This window comes from Scyliorhinus canicula, chromosome 12 (genome assembly GCF_902713615.1).
Source record: "Scyliorhinus canicula chromosome 12, sScyCan1.1, whole genome shotgun sequence".
In the NCBI taxonomy this organism is placed as follows: domain Eukaryota; kingdom Metazoa; phylum Chordata; class Chondrichthyes; order Carcharhiniformes; family Scyliorhinidae; genus Scyliorhinus; species Scyliorhinus canicula.
In genome coordinates, this window is record NC_052157.1 from 148,674,553 (window position 1) to 148,691,946 (window position 17,394).

The 17,394-nt window shown below is 41.5% G+C and overlaps 1 protein-coding gene across 1 annotated transcript in view; it reads right to left on the reverse strand.

Annotated features, from left to right (window-relative positions):
- The window catches only part of LOC119975017 (lissencephaly-1 homolog), a 116,788-nt gene that overhangs the window by 44,802 nt on the left and 54,592 nt on the right, over positions 1–17,394 (reverse strand). The window contains exons 3-4 of the mRNA XM_038814468.1: positions 3,643–3,727; positions 1,018–1,092 (exon numbers count right to left, since the gene is read on the reverse strand). Of these exons, the coding sequence (XP_038670396.1) occupies positions 1,018–1,092; positions 3,643–3,727 (160 nt within the window). The remainder of the gene's footprint in view (positions 1–1,017; positions 1,093–3,642; positions 3,728–17,394) is intronic.

The window sequence follows — 17,394 nt, forward strand, 5'->3', positions numbered from 1 at the left end:
AAGTGGAAGTGTAACTCGAGGAAAAGGAAGTAACAATTCCAATGATAGCTAGGATCCTGTAAGGGCTCATTGAAGTTTGTTCGCATTAGTCAAGTTTAATGGACGGAAATTTCAACGGACATTCTAAGAACTAAACATAAATGACTTTTTTTGGATCAATTAATTTTAGAGAGCGTTTTCTTGTATGTTCAAAACACGAGTTGTGTTTGGTGTTCTAAGAAAGGAAGCTTTATAGAAATAATTTAATCTACTGGATATTGAACAACTTTGTTGCAAGAGAAATGTAATTTAGACAACAAATTAGGATCAAGGTGTAGTTCTGTAATAGGATATTCCTCCTTATTCCCAAGCTGCTCCATTATCTTGCAAAATGTAGAATTCAAGCAAACTAAGTTGTTCTCTTTCCACTGTTCATTCTCCAAATGAAACTGAAGACCACACTTGACTGAACGGTTTCTTTGTTTCTGGAGTGCTAAAGTGGCATATCTATAAAGAAGATTGCAGTCAACAAAAACTGGAAGCAGATAGGAATATCTAAAACAATTTCTTGATACATAACCCAAGGAGGCATTGGAGTTTAAAAGTAAGTCTACTTCAGAAATAAAGATAAAATTATTTGGTGAAAAAGATATATACATTTGAAAATATCATCAAGCAAACCCTCATTTTATTTCATGCCAATTCAGAAATGTGGAATTTTGATTTGTCTTCTGGAATAGTTTAGATTTTCTCAAAAGGCATTAGAAATTAGGGCATTAGAAATCGGATTCCACAGGTAGCAGTTCTTAAACTGTGTTAAATGCATTTCTGAAAAATGAATAAGAGTCGATTCTCCTTGGGGTTGCCCGTGAGGGTCAGAGATAACATTGGAATCTTGTAATGACATCGAGATCGTTTGGCAGCTCTCATGACTTGGGAAGCAGCACATGGAGTTGAGGTCACCGAAATTAGGCAAATGCACATGGACCCGACAGTCTTCTTCTGACAACTGCCCAACAAATTACATTAGAAAATTACCTTCTTCTGTAGTCTTATCACAGAGGTCCATTTTTTCTCCAGCAGTCCAGCATATTTCTTGTCTAACTCTTCATTCTAAAGAGTCCAAAAAAATATTGCAGTTTAGTTGGATAAGAAATCTAATTTTTCCTATTATCTGCAACTTATTTCTTTCAAACAGTTAACACCTTCCTTGTTAAACTGATCCAAATTCAATACCTTCCATTGTAGTCTGTATCCCAAACTCAATCAGGTGAGAAAACTTCCATCTCATACCTTGCACAAGACTTGTGAATTATCATAGAACCCCTGCCATGCAGAGGAAGGCCACTTGGCCCATTTGAGTCTGCACCGAGCCTCCGAAAGGGTTCCCACCCTAGGCCCATCCCCACAAACCTACAACCTAACTTGCGTATCCCTGGACATAAAGGGGCAATTTAGTACAGCCAATTCACCTCACCTGCACATCAATGGACTGTGGGAGGAAACCTGAACACCCGGAGGAAACCCACGCAGACATGGGGAGAATGTACAAACTCCACACAGTCACCCAAGGTCAGAATTGAATGCTGGTCACTGGCACTGAGGGGCCACAATGCTGACCACTGTGCCACCTTGCAACAATTGTAGGAACTTCTGTGCTCGGTATCCATTTACCTGGGGAAGCAATGGCGTAGTTGCATTGTCGCTGGGCTAGTAATCCAGAGACCCACGGTATGGCTCTGGGGACCCGAATTTAAAATCCCACCGCAGTAGATGTTTAAATTTGAATTCAATAAAAACCTGGAATTAGCAGTCTAAATAACCATGAAACCATTGTCGATTGTCATAAAAGCCCATCTAGTTCACTATGTCCTTTAGGGAAGGAAATCTGCCATCCTTACCTGGTCTGACCAACATGCGACTCCAGATCCACAGAAATGTGGTTGACTGTTAACTGCCCTCTGAAATGGCCTAGCAAGCCGCTTAGTTCAGGGCAATTAGGGATGGGCAACAACTTACATTAACACTGCAGTGAATTTACTGCGAAAAATCCCTAGCCGCCACATTCCGGTACACGGAGACAGAATTCAAAATGTCCAATTCACCTAACAAGCGCATCTTTCGGGACTTGTGGGAGGAAACCGGAGCATTACATAAAATGGCATTTCTTTCCCTTGTACCTTCCTTCATGCAGAATATCAGCAAAGATCATGGATAAGCACCCATCTAGCTTGTTGCAGAGAGGACTTGCAGCATGGGCCTCTAACAAACCTTGTTCAGATGGACAATGAAACATGGCTAGATCACAAACTAAGGAAAATTCTCAATGACTACATTAAAGGTTACAAGTAGCAGGCTATGTTCTGTTCAGCAGACGTCGGGTAGAGGTTATTAAAGAATGACCCAGAACAGAGTCCCAGACAATTTTATTTTTCACTTGGTTGGACACGTTGGCTTTGGTTTATGCTGTCACATACTTAGGCAAATTCAAAATAGTACAACTGCAATTTGGGTCCAAGTCACTTGTGTGATGGCAGAACATGTCAAATTTTGTCATATCAGGTTGTCTACCAAGGTCAGGTCATGGCCTTGATTTATGCCCTTTTCAGAATTTTTTTTTTTACTGTTTTAAAAACCTCTTCAGCTGATATTAAGGTACAAAAACGTGAAATGTTAAATAAAACAACTCATTTTCTACTTGTTTCACTGAATTTCAAAGTCTGCAGAAGGTCCAAAAATCCAAGTCAACAGAGTGCAAACTCTTGATACCAGCCCACCTTATTTGTGATGTTTCCTTTCCAGCAGATTTGCAGCAGCCAATCCACACTTGCACATCTCTAGCAATCTTCATTGTTGCCTTATGTTAAAGGAACAGGGAAATGAAAATGGATGCTATACATGAGAGGAAATGGAGTGAGTTCAGCGTTAAGTGCAGTTTTCAGAAGGAAGGCATAGTGACCTATGCAGCAAGATCCAGAAGAAAACAGCCATCACTATGAAGCAGTGGAAAAGCAGCTGCTTGATATTACAGCTGGACAAGACAAAATGCGAAGATGCAGGGTTGCTGAAGATCAGGTGAGGTGAAGCAATAAGGCACGTATTTAAAAGTTAGGGTGAAAATTTTGAACTTGTCTGGCTGGGGTACAAGATTAGGAAAGGATGCAGATGTAAGTATGTAGGATTTTGTGAGACTGAAGTGCTTTGAATAACGTGAAGTGGTGGAAGATCAAAGTGGGAGAAAATTGGAGCAGTCAAATGTTGACTGAATTGGATACGGTTTTGGTAATGTTCGAGGAATGGTAGTGGAAAAGGGCTGATGCAGACAGACAATTAAAAAAGCCCCAGTAATGAAGCAGATGTGGGCGAGGATGTAGAGTATGATTGAGCAGTAAATGAAGGTTCTATGCATCGTGGGACAGCTTGACAGGCAACGAAGCAGGCTGCTGGAAGCACAATTGTCCAACACCACACTTATTGCTAACTTCTGAGTTTTCTGGTATCTGGAAGCTTTTGACAACTGAATTGCCTCAATTCTGTGCAATAACATTGCATACTAAGTTATGAAATTCGTTCACAGATCAACACTTAGCTGATGGGCAACAATTTCTTTCAACCACATTTTGTACTGACCAAATTTGTGAACAGCAAAGCAAATTGACTTACCATATCTAATTCTGCCTCCTTCTTAAAAACAGAATAAGCTTCTTCATATCCATTGGAGCGAAGATAATCAGCTATTGCTCGATTTCTGAAAAATAAATTTTAAATTTAAAAAGTGAAAATAAACCATATTCTGAGATTCTAAAAAACTTGCACTTTGCACAACCAATTAAGTACTTGGAAGTGCAGTCACTGCTATAATATAGGAAAAGCAACAGCTAAATTTGTGCACAGCAAGCTCCCACAAACAATTATATTGACCAGATAATTAGTTCTATTATAATGTTGATTGAGGAATGATATTAGCCAGAACACTGGATAACAACTGACTCTTCTTGGAAATAATGCTATGGGATCTTTTACATCTACTAGAGCAGCCCTGGTTTGACATTTCATCCAAAGACAGCACCTCTAACGGTGCAGCACTCTCATTACTGCAGTGGATTGTCAGTCTTGAATTATGTGAAGCCTTGAAGCAGGACTTGAACCCAGAGCCTTGTGACTCAGAGGCGAACACACAATCAATTGAGACATCACTGATACTCTAAAGGGAAAAGAAAGTGATAATTTGAAGGATGAATATTAAATAACTGTTCTTGAACTCCAGAAATGTGGAGACCAAAAGGCACCACCTAGTGACTGGAAGCTTGTACTTACACAGCATGCACACAGAATATTGCCATACACCTTTCCCTTATAAAAAGCTGATCTAGAAGTATTACTCCAAAACTGTGATGGGGGAAAATGTGACAGATACTATTGAGGGCACTGTGAACCACAGTCCAGTGAGGACAGGAACTTATGGGAGTTGATGGGCTGATTACTATCTCCAGGAATAGAGACAGAGAAGTCAAAGAAATGACAGAAAGAGTTGGAGCTGGGCTGTGTGAAGATGATGGACGGGTGGAAACAAAGTTGATGTAATTTTTCAGTTTGAAGCAGAAGGAATAAGAATAGTGATACAGTCATCAATGTATTGGACAAAGAAATGGCGGGCAGGCTGAGTATGTACGAGTAGGACCAGGATGCTTCTCCAGGATACCCTAGTCCACTCTTGAACCACCCGCAACACCACTTCCCCTCACAAGCACAGGTGATGCGTTACTTCCCCTTTCACGTTCCCTCTTCCGACCACCCCGGATTCCAGACATTGTTTCCAGATGAAAGAGTGATTTACTTGTACCTTTAATTTATTATAAATGCAGTCACTGCTCATGATGTGGTCACCTCTACATTGGATACACCAAACATTGGCATTCCACAAAACGATTACTGAATCTATGTTAAGTCAGCAAGAGTGACCTTGTGTTTACAATGGCCCGTAAGTTTAATTATCTGCTCCACTCCCATTACTTCTGTTCTAGGTCCCCAACATCATTCTAATGAAGCTCAAGGAAAGTTTGAGATACAGTATCTGATCTTTCAATTAAGCACTGCACAGCCTTCTGGACTCATGTCATGTGCAACAATACTAGATCATAACTGCTTCCATTTTTGGCCAGCTGTTTGGAATGACTGATATTCCTATCTACACTTGTCCCATTACTGACCTTCTTTGCCTTGCCCCATCATCCCTTTTGTTGTAGTCTCTCCTGCCTTTATCCCATCACAGACTTTCACTTGTTCCTTCTCCCCTTTATCCACCCACACCAACCCTCGTATCCCCTCCCCCACTTCCTTAAAACTTGGCATATCTCAAAACCATATCCATTTCTCTTGAAAGGTCAACAATCTGAAACATCGATCTTTCTCTTGCTACAAATGCTGCCTGACCCTGAGTATTTCTGCATTGTCCAACTACATTAGCTTGATTGTGTATATCATCTCACGATTGGGCAAACAGACCATCAGGTTCCCATAAAACATTCCAAATAGAGAAATTAGAATAAAATTAAACATTTCTAAATAATCAGATTGTGTCTTAAACGTGTTCATTAAAGGTTTTACTTAGAAAACTTCGAGTTTTCCAAATCATTGAGTGTTTTCACAACGGCGTGGTAGCACAGTTGCTTCACAGCGCCAGGAACCCGGGTTTGATTCCCGGCTTGGGTCACTGTCTTTGCAGAATTTGCACGTTCTCCCCGTGTCTGCATGAGTTCCCTCCAGGTGCTCCAGTTTCCTCCCACAAGTTCCAAAAGATGTGCTTGTTAGGTGAACTGGATTTTCTGAATTCTCCCTCAGGGTACCTGAGCAGGTGCTGGAATGTGGCGACTAAGGGTTATTCACAGTAACTTTGTTGCAGTGTCAATGTAAGTTTACTTGTGGCACTAATAAAGATTATTAAACTGCATTTTCAATGTGCGATTTTCAGTATTTCCCAGCTAGCGATCCTTATCACAGGAGTTGGAAGGGCAAAAAGGAGTTTTGTCCTAATCCTGAGCATTTGGTTTCTGTCCTATCTCCAAAATACTTCAAACAAACACAAGATTGAATTCTAAAATCTGCTATGAAGTAAGTGATGAATTTATATTACAACTGCTTTTTAGGAACTTAGAAACATAGAAAATAGGAGGCGGAGGTCATTCGCCCTTCAAGCCCACACCACCATTCATTATCATGGCACACCATCCATTTTAATAGTCTAATCCAACCTCCCAACCTCCCCCCCCCCCCCCCCCCCCCCCCCCCCCCCCCCCCCATATCCTTTGATTCCCTTCACCCAAGTGTTATATCTAACTGCTTCTTGAAAACATGCAATGTGATGGCCTCAACTACTTCCTGTGGTGACAAATTCCACAGGCCGACCACACTCTGGGTGAAGACATTTCTCATCTCTGCCCAAATTGGTCTACCACATATCGGTGACCCCTGGCTCTGGACACATCCATTCCGGGAACATCCTTCCTGCATTTACCCTGTCTAGTCATGTTAGAATTTAATAAGTTTCTACGAGATTCCCACATATTCTTCTGAACAGTGAATACAATCCTAACCGATTCAGTCTCTCCTTATGTCAGTCCCGCCATCCCAGGAAACAGCCTGGTAAACCTTTGCTGCACTCCCTCTAGAGCAAGAGCATCCTTCCTCAGATAAGGAGACCAAAACTTCACACAATATTCCAGGTGTGGCCTCACCAAGGCCTTGTATAATTGCAGCAAGACATCCCTGCTGCTGTACTCGAATCCTCACTATGAAGCCAACATACCATTTACCTGCTTTACCTCATGCTGTACCTGCATGCTTACCTTCAGTGACTGGTGCATGAGGACACCCAGGTCTCGTTGCACATTCCCCTTTCCTAATTTATGGCTATTCAGATAATAGTCTGCTCTTTTGTTTCTGCTACCATTTGCATTCATTTGTCACTCAACTTGTCCAAATCACACTGAAGGATCTCTGCATCCTCCTCACAGCTCACCCTCCCACTCAACTTGGTTCATCTGCAAATTTGGAGACATTACATTTTGTTCCCTCATCTAAATCATTAACATATATATATTGCGATCCCTGCAGTACCCCACTAGTCACTGCATGCCAATTTGAAAAAGACCCATTAATTCCGACACTTTGTTTCCTGCCTGCCAACCAGTTTTCTATCCATCTCAATATACTAACCCCAATCTCATGCACTTTAATTTTACACACTAATCTCTCATGCAGCACTTTGCCAAAAACTTTCTGAAAGTCCAACTATATGCATTAGCAAGTCTACTAGTTACATCCTCGAAGAATTCCAGTAGATTTGTCAAGCATGATTTCCCCTTCATAAATCAATGCTGACTCTGTCTGATCCTGCCACGATTTTCTAAGTGCTCTGTTATAAAATCTTTGATAATGGATTCTAGAATTTTCTCCACTACTGACATCATGCTTATTGATCTTAAATCCCTTTTTAAATAGTGGAGTTACATTAGCTACCCTCCAATCTGCATGAACTGTTCCAGACTCTATAGAATCCTGGAAGCTGACCACCATTGCAGTCACTATTTCTAGAGCCACTTCCTTAAGTACTCTGGGATGTAGATAATCAGGCCCTGAGAATTTATCAGCCTCAATCCCGTCAATTTCCCCAATACCATTTATCTATGGTATTTATCTCCTTTAGTTCCTCTGTACTCCCTGACATTTCTGGCATCTGATTTGTGTCCTCCTTTGTGAAGACAGAATCAAAGTGTGATTTGTTGCTTAGCCATTTCTTTGCCCCCTATCATAAATTCCCCTGTTTCTGACTGTAAGGGATCTACATTTGTCTTCACCAATCTTTTTCTCTTCACTTATAAAGGCTTTTCCAACCGCAAGCAGAGTGGCGCTGCGGAAGCGTGCTGGGCCCATAAAGGCTTTTCCAGTCAGTTTTTATGTTCCCCGCAAGCTTACTCTCGGACTCTATTTTCCCCCATCTTAATCAATCCCTTGGTCCTCCTTTGCGGAGTTCTAAACTGCTCCCAATTCTTAGACCTGTTGTTTTCTAGGCCAATTTATATACTTCCCTGAATCGAATACTATCTCTAACTTCCCTTGTAAGCAATGGATTGGCCACCGTCCCATTTTAATTTTGTGCCAGACAAACAATTGTTCCCATACCCCCATGCATTCATAGAACATAGAAAATGCAGCACAGAACAGGCCTTTCGGCCCATGATGTTGTGCCGAACTTTTGTCCTAGATTAAGAACAAATCAATCAATTGAATGTTTGCCATCGCCTAGCCACTGTCATCCCTTTAAGTAACATTTGCCAATCTATCATAACGAACTTGAGCCTCATACCATTGTAGTTTCCTTTATTAAGATTCAGGACCCTAGTCTCAGAATCAACTACTTCACTCCACCTTGGATAAAAAATTCCATCATATTATGGTTGCTTATCCCAAGGAGTCTCGCACAACTAGATTGCCAATAATTTTGTTCTCTTGTTAAAAATAAAAACAACATGTGAAAAGTCTTCAGAGTAGCGCAGAAGAGCTATGCACTTTTTTTCTAATGGGCAGAAAACAGGTCATAGAGAGATTTGGCTGCATACATTCGATCAGGTCTCGAACAATGAAGTTGAACAAGTTTTAATATAAAAACTTAAAATAGAAACTGCACAAGCAAACTCTTTGTTTTGAAGTAGTCTGTGAACTTTAAGAAAAATTAGAGATAGCTTTGGAAATTCCCTATCAGGAAATTGTGCATCCCCATCCCAGGTTTTCGGAATAATAATTTAGTAAAGTCATACTTAAATGCTGATAGCACGTATAAGGTTAAGAATCTGATGACTATGAGCATATTGGTGGTGGGAGTACCTGGCAGGAAGGAACATGTGGAAATTGGATCTGAATAGCTTCAATGAGATGAAAGGCTATTTGGCCCCATTCTAGTTCAATTCCTCCCTAATGCTACCATTGTCACATTTGCGGACTGTTCCAAAACTCCACCCTGAGCCTGGCTGCATCTCAAGATCTCCCTCAGAATTCCTCCCTTCTCCACGCCACCCTGTAACTACCAGTGCTCCCTTCTCTCCTGTAATATACCATCAGTACTCCCAAATCCAATAACGACTATTAATGGATTGCAATAATTATCTTTAATCCCGCTATGTCCTGGGAATCTCTTCCCAGCATCTTTGCAGTGTTCCTCGACCCTCCACCCACCTAACATCTCAGTTCTTGGTAAATTCACAAGGGTCGTGCCCCAGACCCAACCATCTTCAACTGCTTCATCAATGACCTTCTTTCCATCATAAGATCAGATGTGGGGATGCTCGTTGATGCTTGTACAATGTTCATTGGCGAATGTTCAGATAATAAAGCAGTCCATGTCCACATGCAACATGGTCTGGACAATATTCAATCTTGGGCTGACAAGTGGCAAGTAACATTTATACCATACAAGTGCCAGGCAATGGCCATCTCCAACGAGAAAATCTTACCATCACCCCATGACATTGAATTGTATTGCCATCACAGAATCACCCACAATCAACATCCTGGGCGTTATCATTGACCAGAATCTGAACTGAACTAGCCACATAAACACTGTTGCTCCAAGTGCAGGTCAGAGACTAGGAATCTTGTGGCGAGTAACACCTCCTAACTCCCCAAAGCCTGCCCACAAACAAGTCACAAGTGTGATGGAATACTCTCCACTTGCCTGTATGAGTGCAGCTCCAACAACACTCAAGAAACTTGACACATCCAGGACAAAGCAGCCAGTTTGATTGGCACTCCATGCACAAACATTTACTCCCTCCGTACCTGACAAACAGTGGCAGAAGTCTCTACCATCGAGACCAAGCACTGCAGGAATTCAACAGGGTTAATTAGGCAGCATCTTCCAAACCACATTGAGATGGGCAAGGGTAGTATTCACATGGTAACAGCGCAACCTGGAAGTTCCCCTCCAAGTCATTCACCATCCCGACTTGGAAATATATTGCAGTTCCTTCAGTCACTGGAACGCCACCTTTAACAGCACCATGGGTATTCCGACACCACATGGACTACAGTAGTTCAAGACGACAGCTGATCACCACATCTCAAGGGCAATATGGGAGTAGCATAAATGCTGTTCATATTGAACAGAAATAGCGTACAGCAGCTGTTTAAAATAATATTCATTAATACGGAAAACATCACCGTACAGAAATTGAAGCCACTTTCAGAAGTCATCAACACAACTTGTATTGGATCTGCAGCCAGTTAGATGACATTATAGTTTCTTGGTGTGTGTTTGGAAGGCAAACATTCCTGTTGAGATAGGAGCACAAGACCAAGGCTGCATTCTGGTAACTCAGCTAAATGATCACTGTTTTAACAGTGGGCCTGACAACAGAACCTAATAATGTCCACGCAAGGTGCAAATGTTCAAGTTTCATTGAGTTGTTGGACAGTAATCAGGAGTAGAAATCCCTGCCAATTTTCTCTCCCTTAACCTTCATTAAATGAGCAGCCTGATAGAAGCTCCCCTGATATGGAACATGATAGAAATTGATTGTAACTATCTTTTTCTACTTAACTTTGAAGCATAGTGTATCTGAAAAAGCCAAACTAAAAGGTTCACTACTAGATGTTTCGAGCAGGCATATGCTTGCCTTCATCAGTCGGGCATTGAGTATAAAAATTGGCAAGTCACGCTGCAGTCGTACAGAACTTTAGGGCATATTTGGTATATTGCACACAATTTTGGTCGCCACACTACCAGAAGGATGTGGATGCTTTGGAGAAAGTATAGAAGAGGTTTCCCAGGATGTTGCCTGGTTTGGAGGGTATTAGCTACGGAGGAGAGGTTGGATAAACTTGGATTGTTTTCACTGAAACGACAAGAGGTTGAGGGACAATCTGATAGAGGTTTATAAAATCATGAGTGGCATGGTCGGAATGGATAGTCAGACGCTTTTTCCTCGGGTGGAAAAGTCAATTACTAGGAGACATAGGTTTAAGGTGCGAGGTGCAAAGTTTAGAGAAGATGTGCGAGACATGATTTTTGACGCAGAGGGTAGTGGGTGCCTGGAACACGTTGCCAGGAGAGGTGGTGGAAGCAGTTACAATAGCAACGTTTAAGAGGCATCTTGATGAATACATGAATAGGATGGGAATAGAGGGATGCAGACCCCAGAAGTGTTTTAGTTTAGACAGGCATAATGGTCGGCGCAGGCTGGAGGCCGAAGGGCCTGTTCCTGTGCTGTGCTTGGTTTGATATTCTGATGCAGAATTTTCCGCAATACAATTCCTAGTCTGTGCAGGTTGGTATTTATTCACCCCTCTTTTCAGTGCAGAACAACCACGGCTCTATGGCCAAGTCAATTTTGTAAATTTGTTCCCAATTCTCCGCAACTATAAACGTTTATACTTTTCAGTATCTTAAGGTCTGAACAAAATAAATTGTTCAACTGCCCAATCAGTATTTCCCAATCCCTTTCTCATTAGGGTTTGCAGATTATTCAAGTTCTTCAATAATGCAGAGGATGCTGCTTTATTACTTTTCACTTTCTAATGCAAAACACATTTGCAAGTTATTCAGCAATTCCAGTGAACACTGCAGCTTTCTTCCAGCCATGGGTGCGGCATCATCACATAGTAACAAGCTGGTTAATGTGTTGAGTGCTTACAATTACAACACTGGCTACCAAAGCAAATCATTGCTTAGTTTTTCAAAATGGGTGTTAAGGACATGCTAATTTCTCCATTAAATGATCTGTATTTTAACCTCAAAATTAAAAATCAGAAGATGGTAACAAAAATCAAATTATGGTCAATTATGATAGGATATAGTGCAGGCTGGATAATGATTGTCTGAAAGAGAATTTTTTTTTTCCAAAAGCTGAAAATCATTACATCAGGTTGCTTCATGTACTGCAAATTGTTTTTTTCCAACAATATTAATGGTAAGGCTCATTCGCTTTTCCTTCAATATGCATTACACAAACTACACGCCAGATCTAAATATCTAATTTCATGCCATGTTTTAAAATTGGAAGTTTTTTTTAAATGGAAAGTAGAAATCCTGATTGGGAAACTGGCAGACATCTAACATGTGCAAATCAACCAGACCTGGATGAGCTAGCTAAAAGGGTTACCTGTGTTTATTTTTCAAGGTCAGAGTTGGAAATAAAAACACCCGAAACAATGGATGATCCTCTCGGGGCCTCTTGGTAGAGTCACAATGTCTTCAATTGTCACGATAAATGATTTAAATTTTTTCCAATTAAGGGGCAATTTAGCATGGCCAATCCACATTCCCTGCACATCTTTGGGCTATGGGGCCGAGACCCATGCAGACATGGGGAGAATGTGCAAACTCACATGGACAGTGACTTGAGGCCAGGATCGAACTCGGGTCCTCGGCGCTGTGATGCAGCAGTGGTAACCACTGTGCCACCTTGCAGCACGTTTTCATGTCGTCCCCAGATAAAAAGCTAAAAGCAACTTGTAAACAAGGGGATTTTCTTGGTGGAACCAGGAACTCTGGCAATAAGGGGGTTACCTCCAATAGTCAGTCAGCTTGAAGAAGGCAGAGAAATAATTTCAGACAGAAACTATAAAGTGTGCTAACTTGGGGGGAAACAGCCCGTCTTTCAGAGTCAGGACAAGGCATGTCGAAGTCATTAGGAATCAGAGATGTTTATGACTTTTAAATCACTAAGCAAGAAGGTATTGAGGGCCATGTTTGAAGTGAAGATTCCACAAATGTGAGGATTTGAAGTCGAATTGAGGGTCAGTTAACCAAAGGTGAATGCGAGGATCCTGAATGCAAGGATCCCCAAGAAACCTCATACCTCTGAAAATATTTGAAACACGGAGGAGAAAGCAAAGTGGATCCCAGAGAGCAGTGCCATACCTTGGTTTGGTCCCAGGAGAAGTGAATGAATCCTCACCAAACTGTTCAGTAAAAGGGAACTCTTGGGTGAAATAAAAAACTTGAACAGGGTTTGGGATCAAAGTCTTTACAAAAATAGTTACATGTTAGTCATGCTTGCTTCGGTTTATTTTTTTTCATATTCAGCAAAGTTTGCTTAGTCAAAAATGTGAATTCTTTTGGCATATATTTTTTATGTAATAGCTGGGAGTTTGAATTTATCTTTTAACATCAACAATCTCTATGGGGCTCCTAACATCTTTTAGATAAATGCGTAGATCAACACTGTCTGCTCAACATTTGTGGCAGTAAGCGGCTTTATCTGTCAACGAAGAACAGTATTTGTATCAATCCACTTCAAAAACCAATTGTGTTGAAATATTGCTACTTCAATGCAAATACGGGATGGATTCGGCTTCCTTGATTGTGCAGGAGATAGACACCACCTGATGTAGCACTGATCCATAAAACGCATGAATTTACAGGCGTGGCTTTTGTTTGCACCATTACTTGCTCTCAGTTGCTGATCGTCAGTGTCCCATTATCCCACTTCCAGAAAGTACTCCTCTGCAAATGTCAGGCAAGATCAAATTCAGGGTTAACGATAATGATATCCTATAATCCAAAATCCATTGCAGTTTACTTCTGTACTCAAACATGTGCCTCAGCAAGAATTAGCATCTTGAGAGTAAAGCAAAGAAACAAAATAAGCCACACCACTGCTGTAACTTTAGTGTGCTCTCTTGATTTTTAAAAGAATCTCCTGGTTTCAAAGTGAACATAAATACTGCAGGCATTTGCATCACATCTTCATAGAATTATTCAGCACAGAAGTTAAGTACTTTAATCCATCGTTCGAGTGCCAACTCTTGGAAAGAACTATTTGATTAAATCTCACGCCCTAAAAATTATATACTGCCCATCACCACCCCCATTGCACAAATGTGCCACTCCTGTTGAACTTCTGTTCAATTGTCAACAAAACAGATAGTTATTTGTTCCCATCTCAGTCAATTCTATTCAAAACACTAACCAGCGAGCATTTTTCCAGACCTTGAGATTCTTTCACCTCACTTCTACTTTGAGGGCATTGAAATTTTTGGCTGAATGTAGGTAATGAATCCTACTGTATTGTAATGCTAAATGCTGATCATTCCCAGTAGAGCAGGGGGCAGTGTGAGAACAAAACAGGCTATTTACATGTTAACAGCCCTAGAGGAATGATCCAAAATGAGCAGAATAGATTTTACTTGGTACAAACCCATGATCATTCCATAAGGACAAAATAACAGAGCAATAAAATATTTACTGGAACATAAAAAAAGTGATCAAATGACACCACAGAAAACCGCAATGGTTTCAAGTTAGCCAACTATGTATCCCAAATATTTTATAAAAGAGATGTCAATACACACTAGTGGATGGTCTATGGAAAAATTTTAACTCAATGGATAGCATAATTTGCTGACACAGCAAATATTGAGCTGAATCATTGGGTAGCAGAGAATATTGTCATCCTGCAGATGAAAAAATTCTTTCAAGCTTACCTAGCTTACATTGTGATTCCTAAGAGCACACACTGCTTTTCCAACTGGAGGTTGTGCAAAAGCTGGGATCAAAGATAATAAGTATGTCAGTTGAACTGCAAAAGGGTTTTCACTAACTACTTGAAGCAGAAATTTACCATCATGCTTGTATAACAGCCACATTAAGGCCGAACTCACCCCTAGTTTCTCTACCATGTCTAATTATAAATGGGTATCAAAGCAACACATCCTGAGGAAATTTGTAAGCTGCTGAGCATACTTTGCAGGTCACGTTGCTGGAGGTGGGAAAGAAAAAAACAACAATATGGTAGCACGGCCGGTCTTAAGTTCCAACTTTATTTCTTCGTGCTGTCGAGGAAACAGCCCTTTACATCAAAAACATCAAATATCTACTACTGGGCGGCGAATGTGAAGAAGGTGCTGGGTCAGAGGGGTTGATTCCCAGTGGGTCAGAATGGAGGAGTTTGTGTGCAGGGGGTCGGGACTGAAAGCACTAGCAACAGCGCCGCTCCCGATAGCTCCGGGGAAATACTCAGCGAGTCCGGTAATAATAGCTTCATTGAGAATTTGGAGGCAATTGAGCCAACACTTCGGTTTGGGGGCAGGGTCAAGGGAAATGCCGATTCGGGGGAACCACAGATTTGAGCCAGGGAGGTGGGATAGAAATTTTCGGAAATGGGAAGAGAAGGGGATTAAGACACTAAAAGATTTGTTTCTTAGGGGTTGGTTTGCAGAACTGAAGTAGCTGGAAGCGAAGTATGGGCTGGAGCAGGGAAAGATGTTTAGATACATGCAGCTTCGAGATTTTGCCAAAAAGGAGATAGAGCTTCCCGGAGGAACCGGCCTCCACATTGCTGGAGGAGGTGCTGACAGCAAGGGGACTGGAGAAGGAGGTAGTCAGCGGTGTACAGAGCTATTTTGGAAGAGGATAAGGCACCACTGGAAGGGATCAAAGCAAAGTGGGAGGAAGAGTTGGGAGAGGATATGGAGGAGGGGTTCTGGTGTGAGGTGCTCCGGAGAATAAATGCCTCCACCTCACGTGCCTGGTTGGGGCTGATACAGCTGAAGGTGGTGCAGAGCACACCTCACGAGGGCGAGGATGAGCCTATTCTTTGAAGGAGTGGAAAATGTGTGCGAGCGCTGCCGGGGGGGGGGGGGGGGGGGGGGTGTCCTGTCCAAAGCTAGATTAATACTGGAAGGAGGTTTTTAGGGTAATTTCCAAGGTGGTGCATGTGGAACTGGACCCAGGTCCCCTGGAGGCCATATTCGTGGTGTCGGACCAGACAGGGTTGGAAATGGGCGCAGAAGCAGATATCGTAGCCTTCGTCTCATTGGTCGCCCGAAGGCAGATCCTGTTGGGATGGGCAGCAGCCTCTCCACCCTGTGCCCTGGCGTGGCAGGGGGACCTGTTGGAATTCTTGACTCTTGAGAAGGTTAAGTTTGAACTGAGGGGGAAGGACAGAGGGGTTCTACAAGTCATGAGCATTATTCATTGTGCACTTTGAAGAACTGGATAACATTGAACATTAGTTGGGGGGGGATGGGTGGGAGGGGGGCTGTGTGTATTAAGGGTGACTATGGGTAATCTCTGATTCCTTTTTGTCATTTGTTTATGTAAACATGCGGGCTAATGTTTGGGGTTTGGTGGGAGGATGGGATCGTTGTTATTGTTATGGGGGTTGACATATTTGTTGCTGATTATTGTTTATTGTTGGGTGTAAATTTGGGAGAAAATGTGGAAAAGAATAAAAATATTTTAAAAAACATCAAATATCTAGTCTCCATCAATTTTAAAAACCAGACAGCCACAGAATAAAACTAAAACTAAAATAAGTGACAATTTTTTAAAAAATGGCACAGTGGGTGGCACTACTGCCTCACAGTGCCAGAGACCCGAGTTCAATTTCTGCCTTGGGTGACTGTGTGGAGCTTGTACATTCTCTGTCTGTGTGGGTTCCTCCGGGTGCTTCAGTTTCCTCCCACAGTCCAAAGATGTGCAGGTTAGGTGGATTGACCATGATAAATTGCCCCTTGGACGTGCAGGGTAGGTTACGGGCATAGGGCGGAGTGGATTGGTGGAGACTTGATGGGTTGGATGGTCTCCTTCTGCACTGTAGGGATTTTATGATTCAAATTTTACGGGATGTGGGCATCACCTATCCCGAATGAATTGCGATCCAGTGTCTGCTTCAAGTAAAAACAACTGCCTCAGTAATCCTGACATAAGCCAATCAGGTTTTACACTTCCACTTTTCCACCCTTTTTGTTATTGAAATTGTATTGTGAAAAGCTATGTCGTCATTAGTATTATCGAAAGGTCATCAACTGGAAATGGTAACAGTGTTCCTCTCTCCACAGACATGACACGACTTCTTTAATATTTTTAGTTTTCTCAGTTTTTGTTTAATTTGCTGATCTCTTTTGACAAGTTTAAAATCCACAGCAATCTGTGGAACTACTTTGCAGATGCATTCGGGAAACATTTTTAATCTTATGGGAGATATGATAAAATTCCATTAAAAAATGCCATTTTAACTGCCTGAAAACTGCCAAAAACGTAGAAAAGCACCAAAAAGAAAATCTTAAAACACTCCACTGGGCTAAATTGTGTTCAGACGCCACTAATTGCAGAACTGATAGACCCTCCCTATCCCCATTTTAACATTTGACGGTAAATTACATTGCGCTAATGCTTAAATACCCAAATGGAGTAGCAAAAATTGTTTTTAAAAATTTCATGTACAAAAACGTAACTGCCACAGACACAAGTGCACCATATTAACAAATAACATACTATCAACGTACGGGAAATATGAAAGTGCAATTGTTGGCATTTTATTTTCTGACTTAAACAAAAGGACAAAGATTTCTATCTGAAAATAATTATGTAGTCAGGTAATTAGCCAATGCACTTATTCCAAGTACACAAGCCAC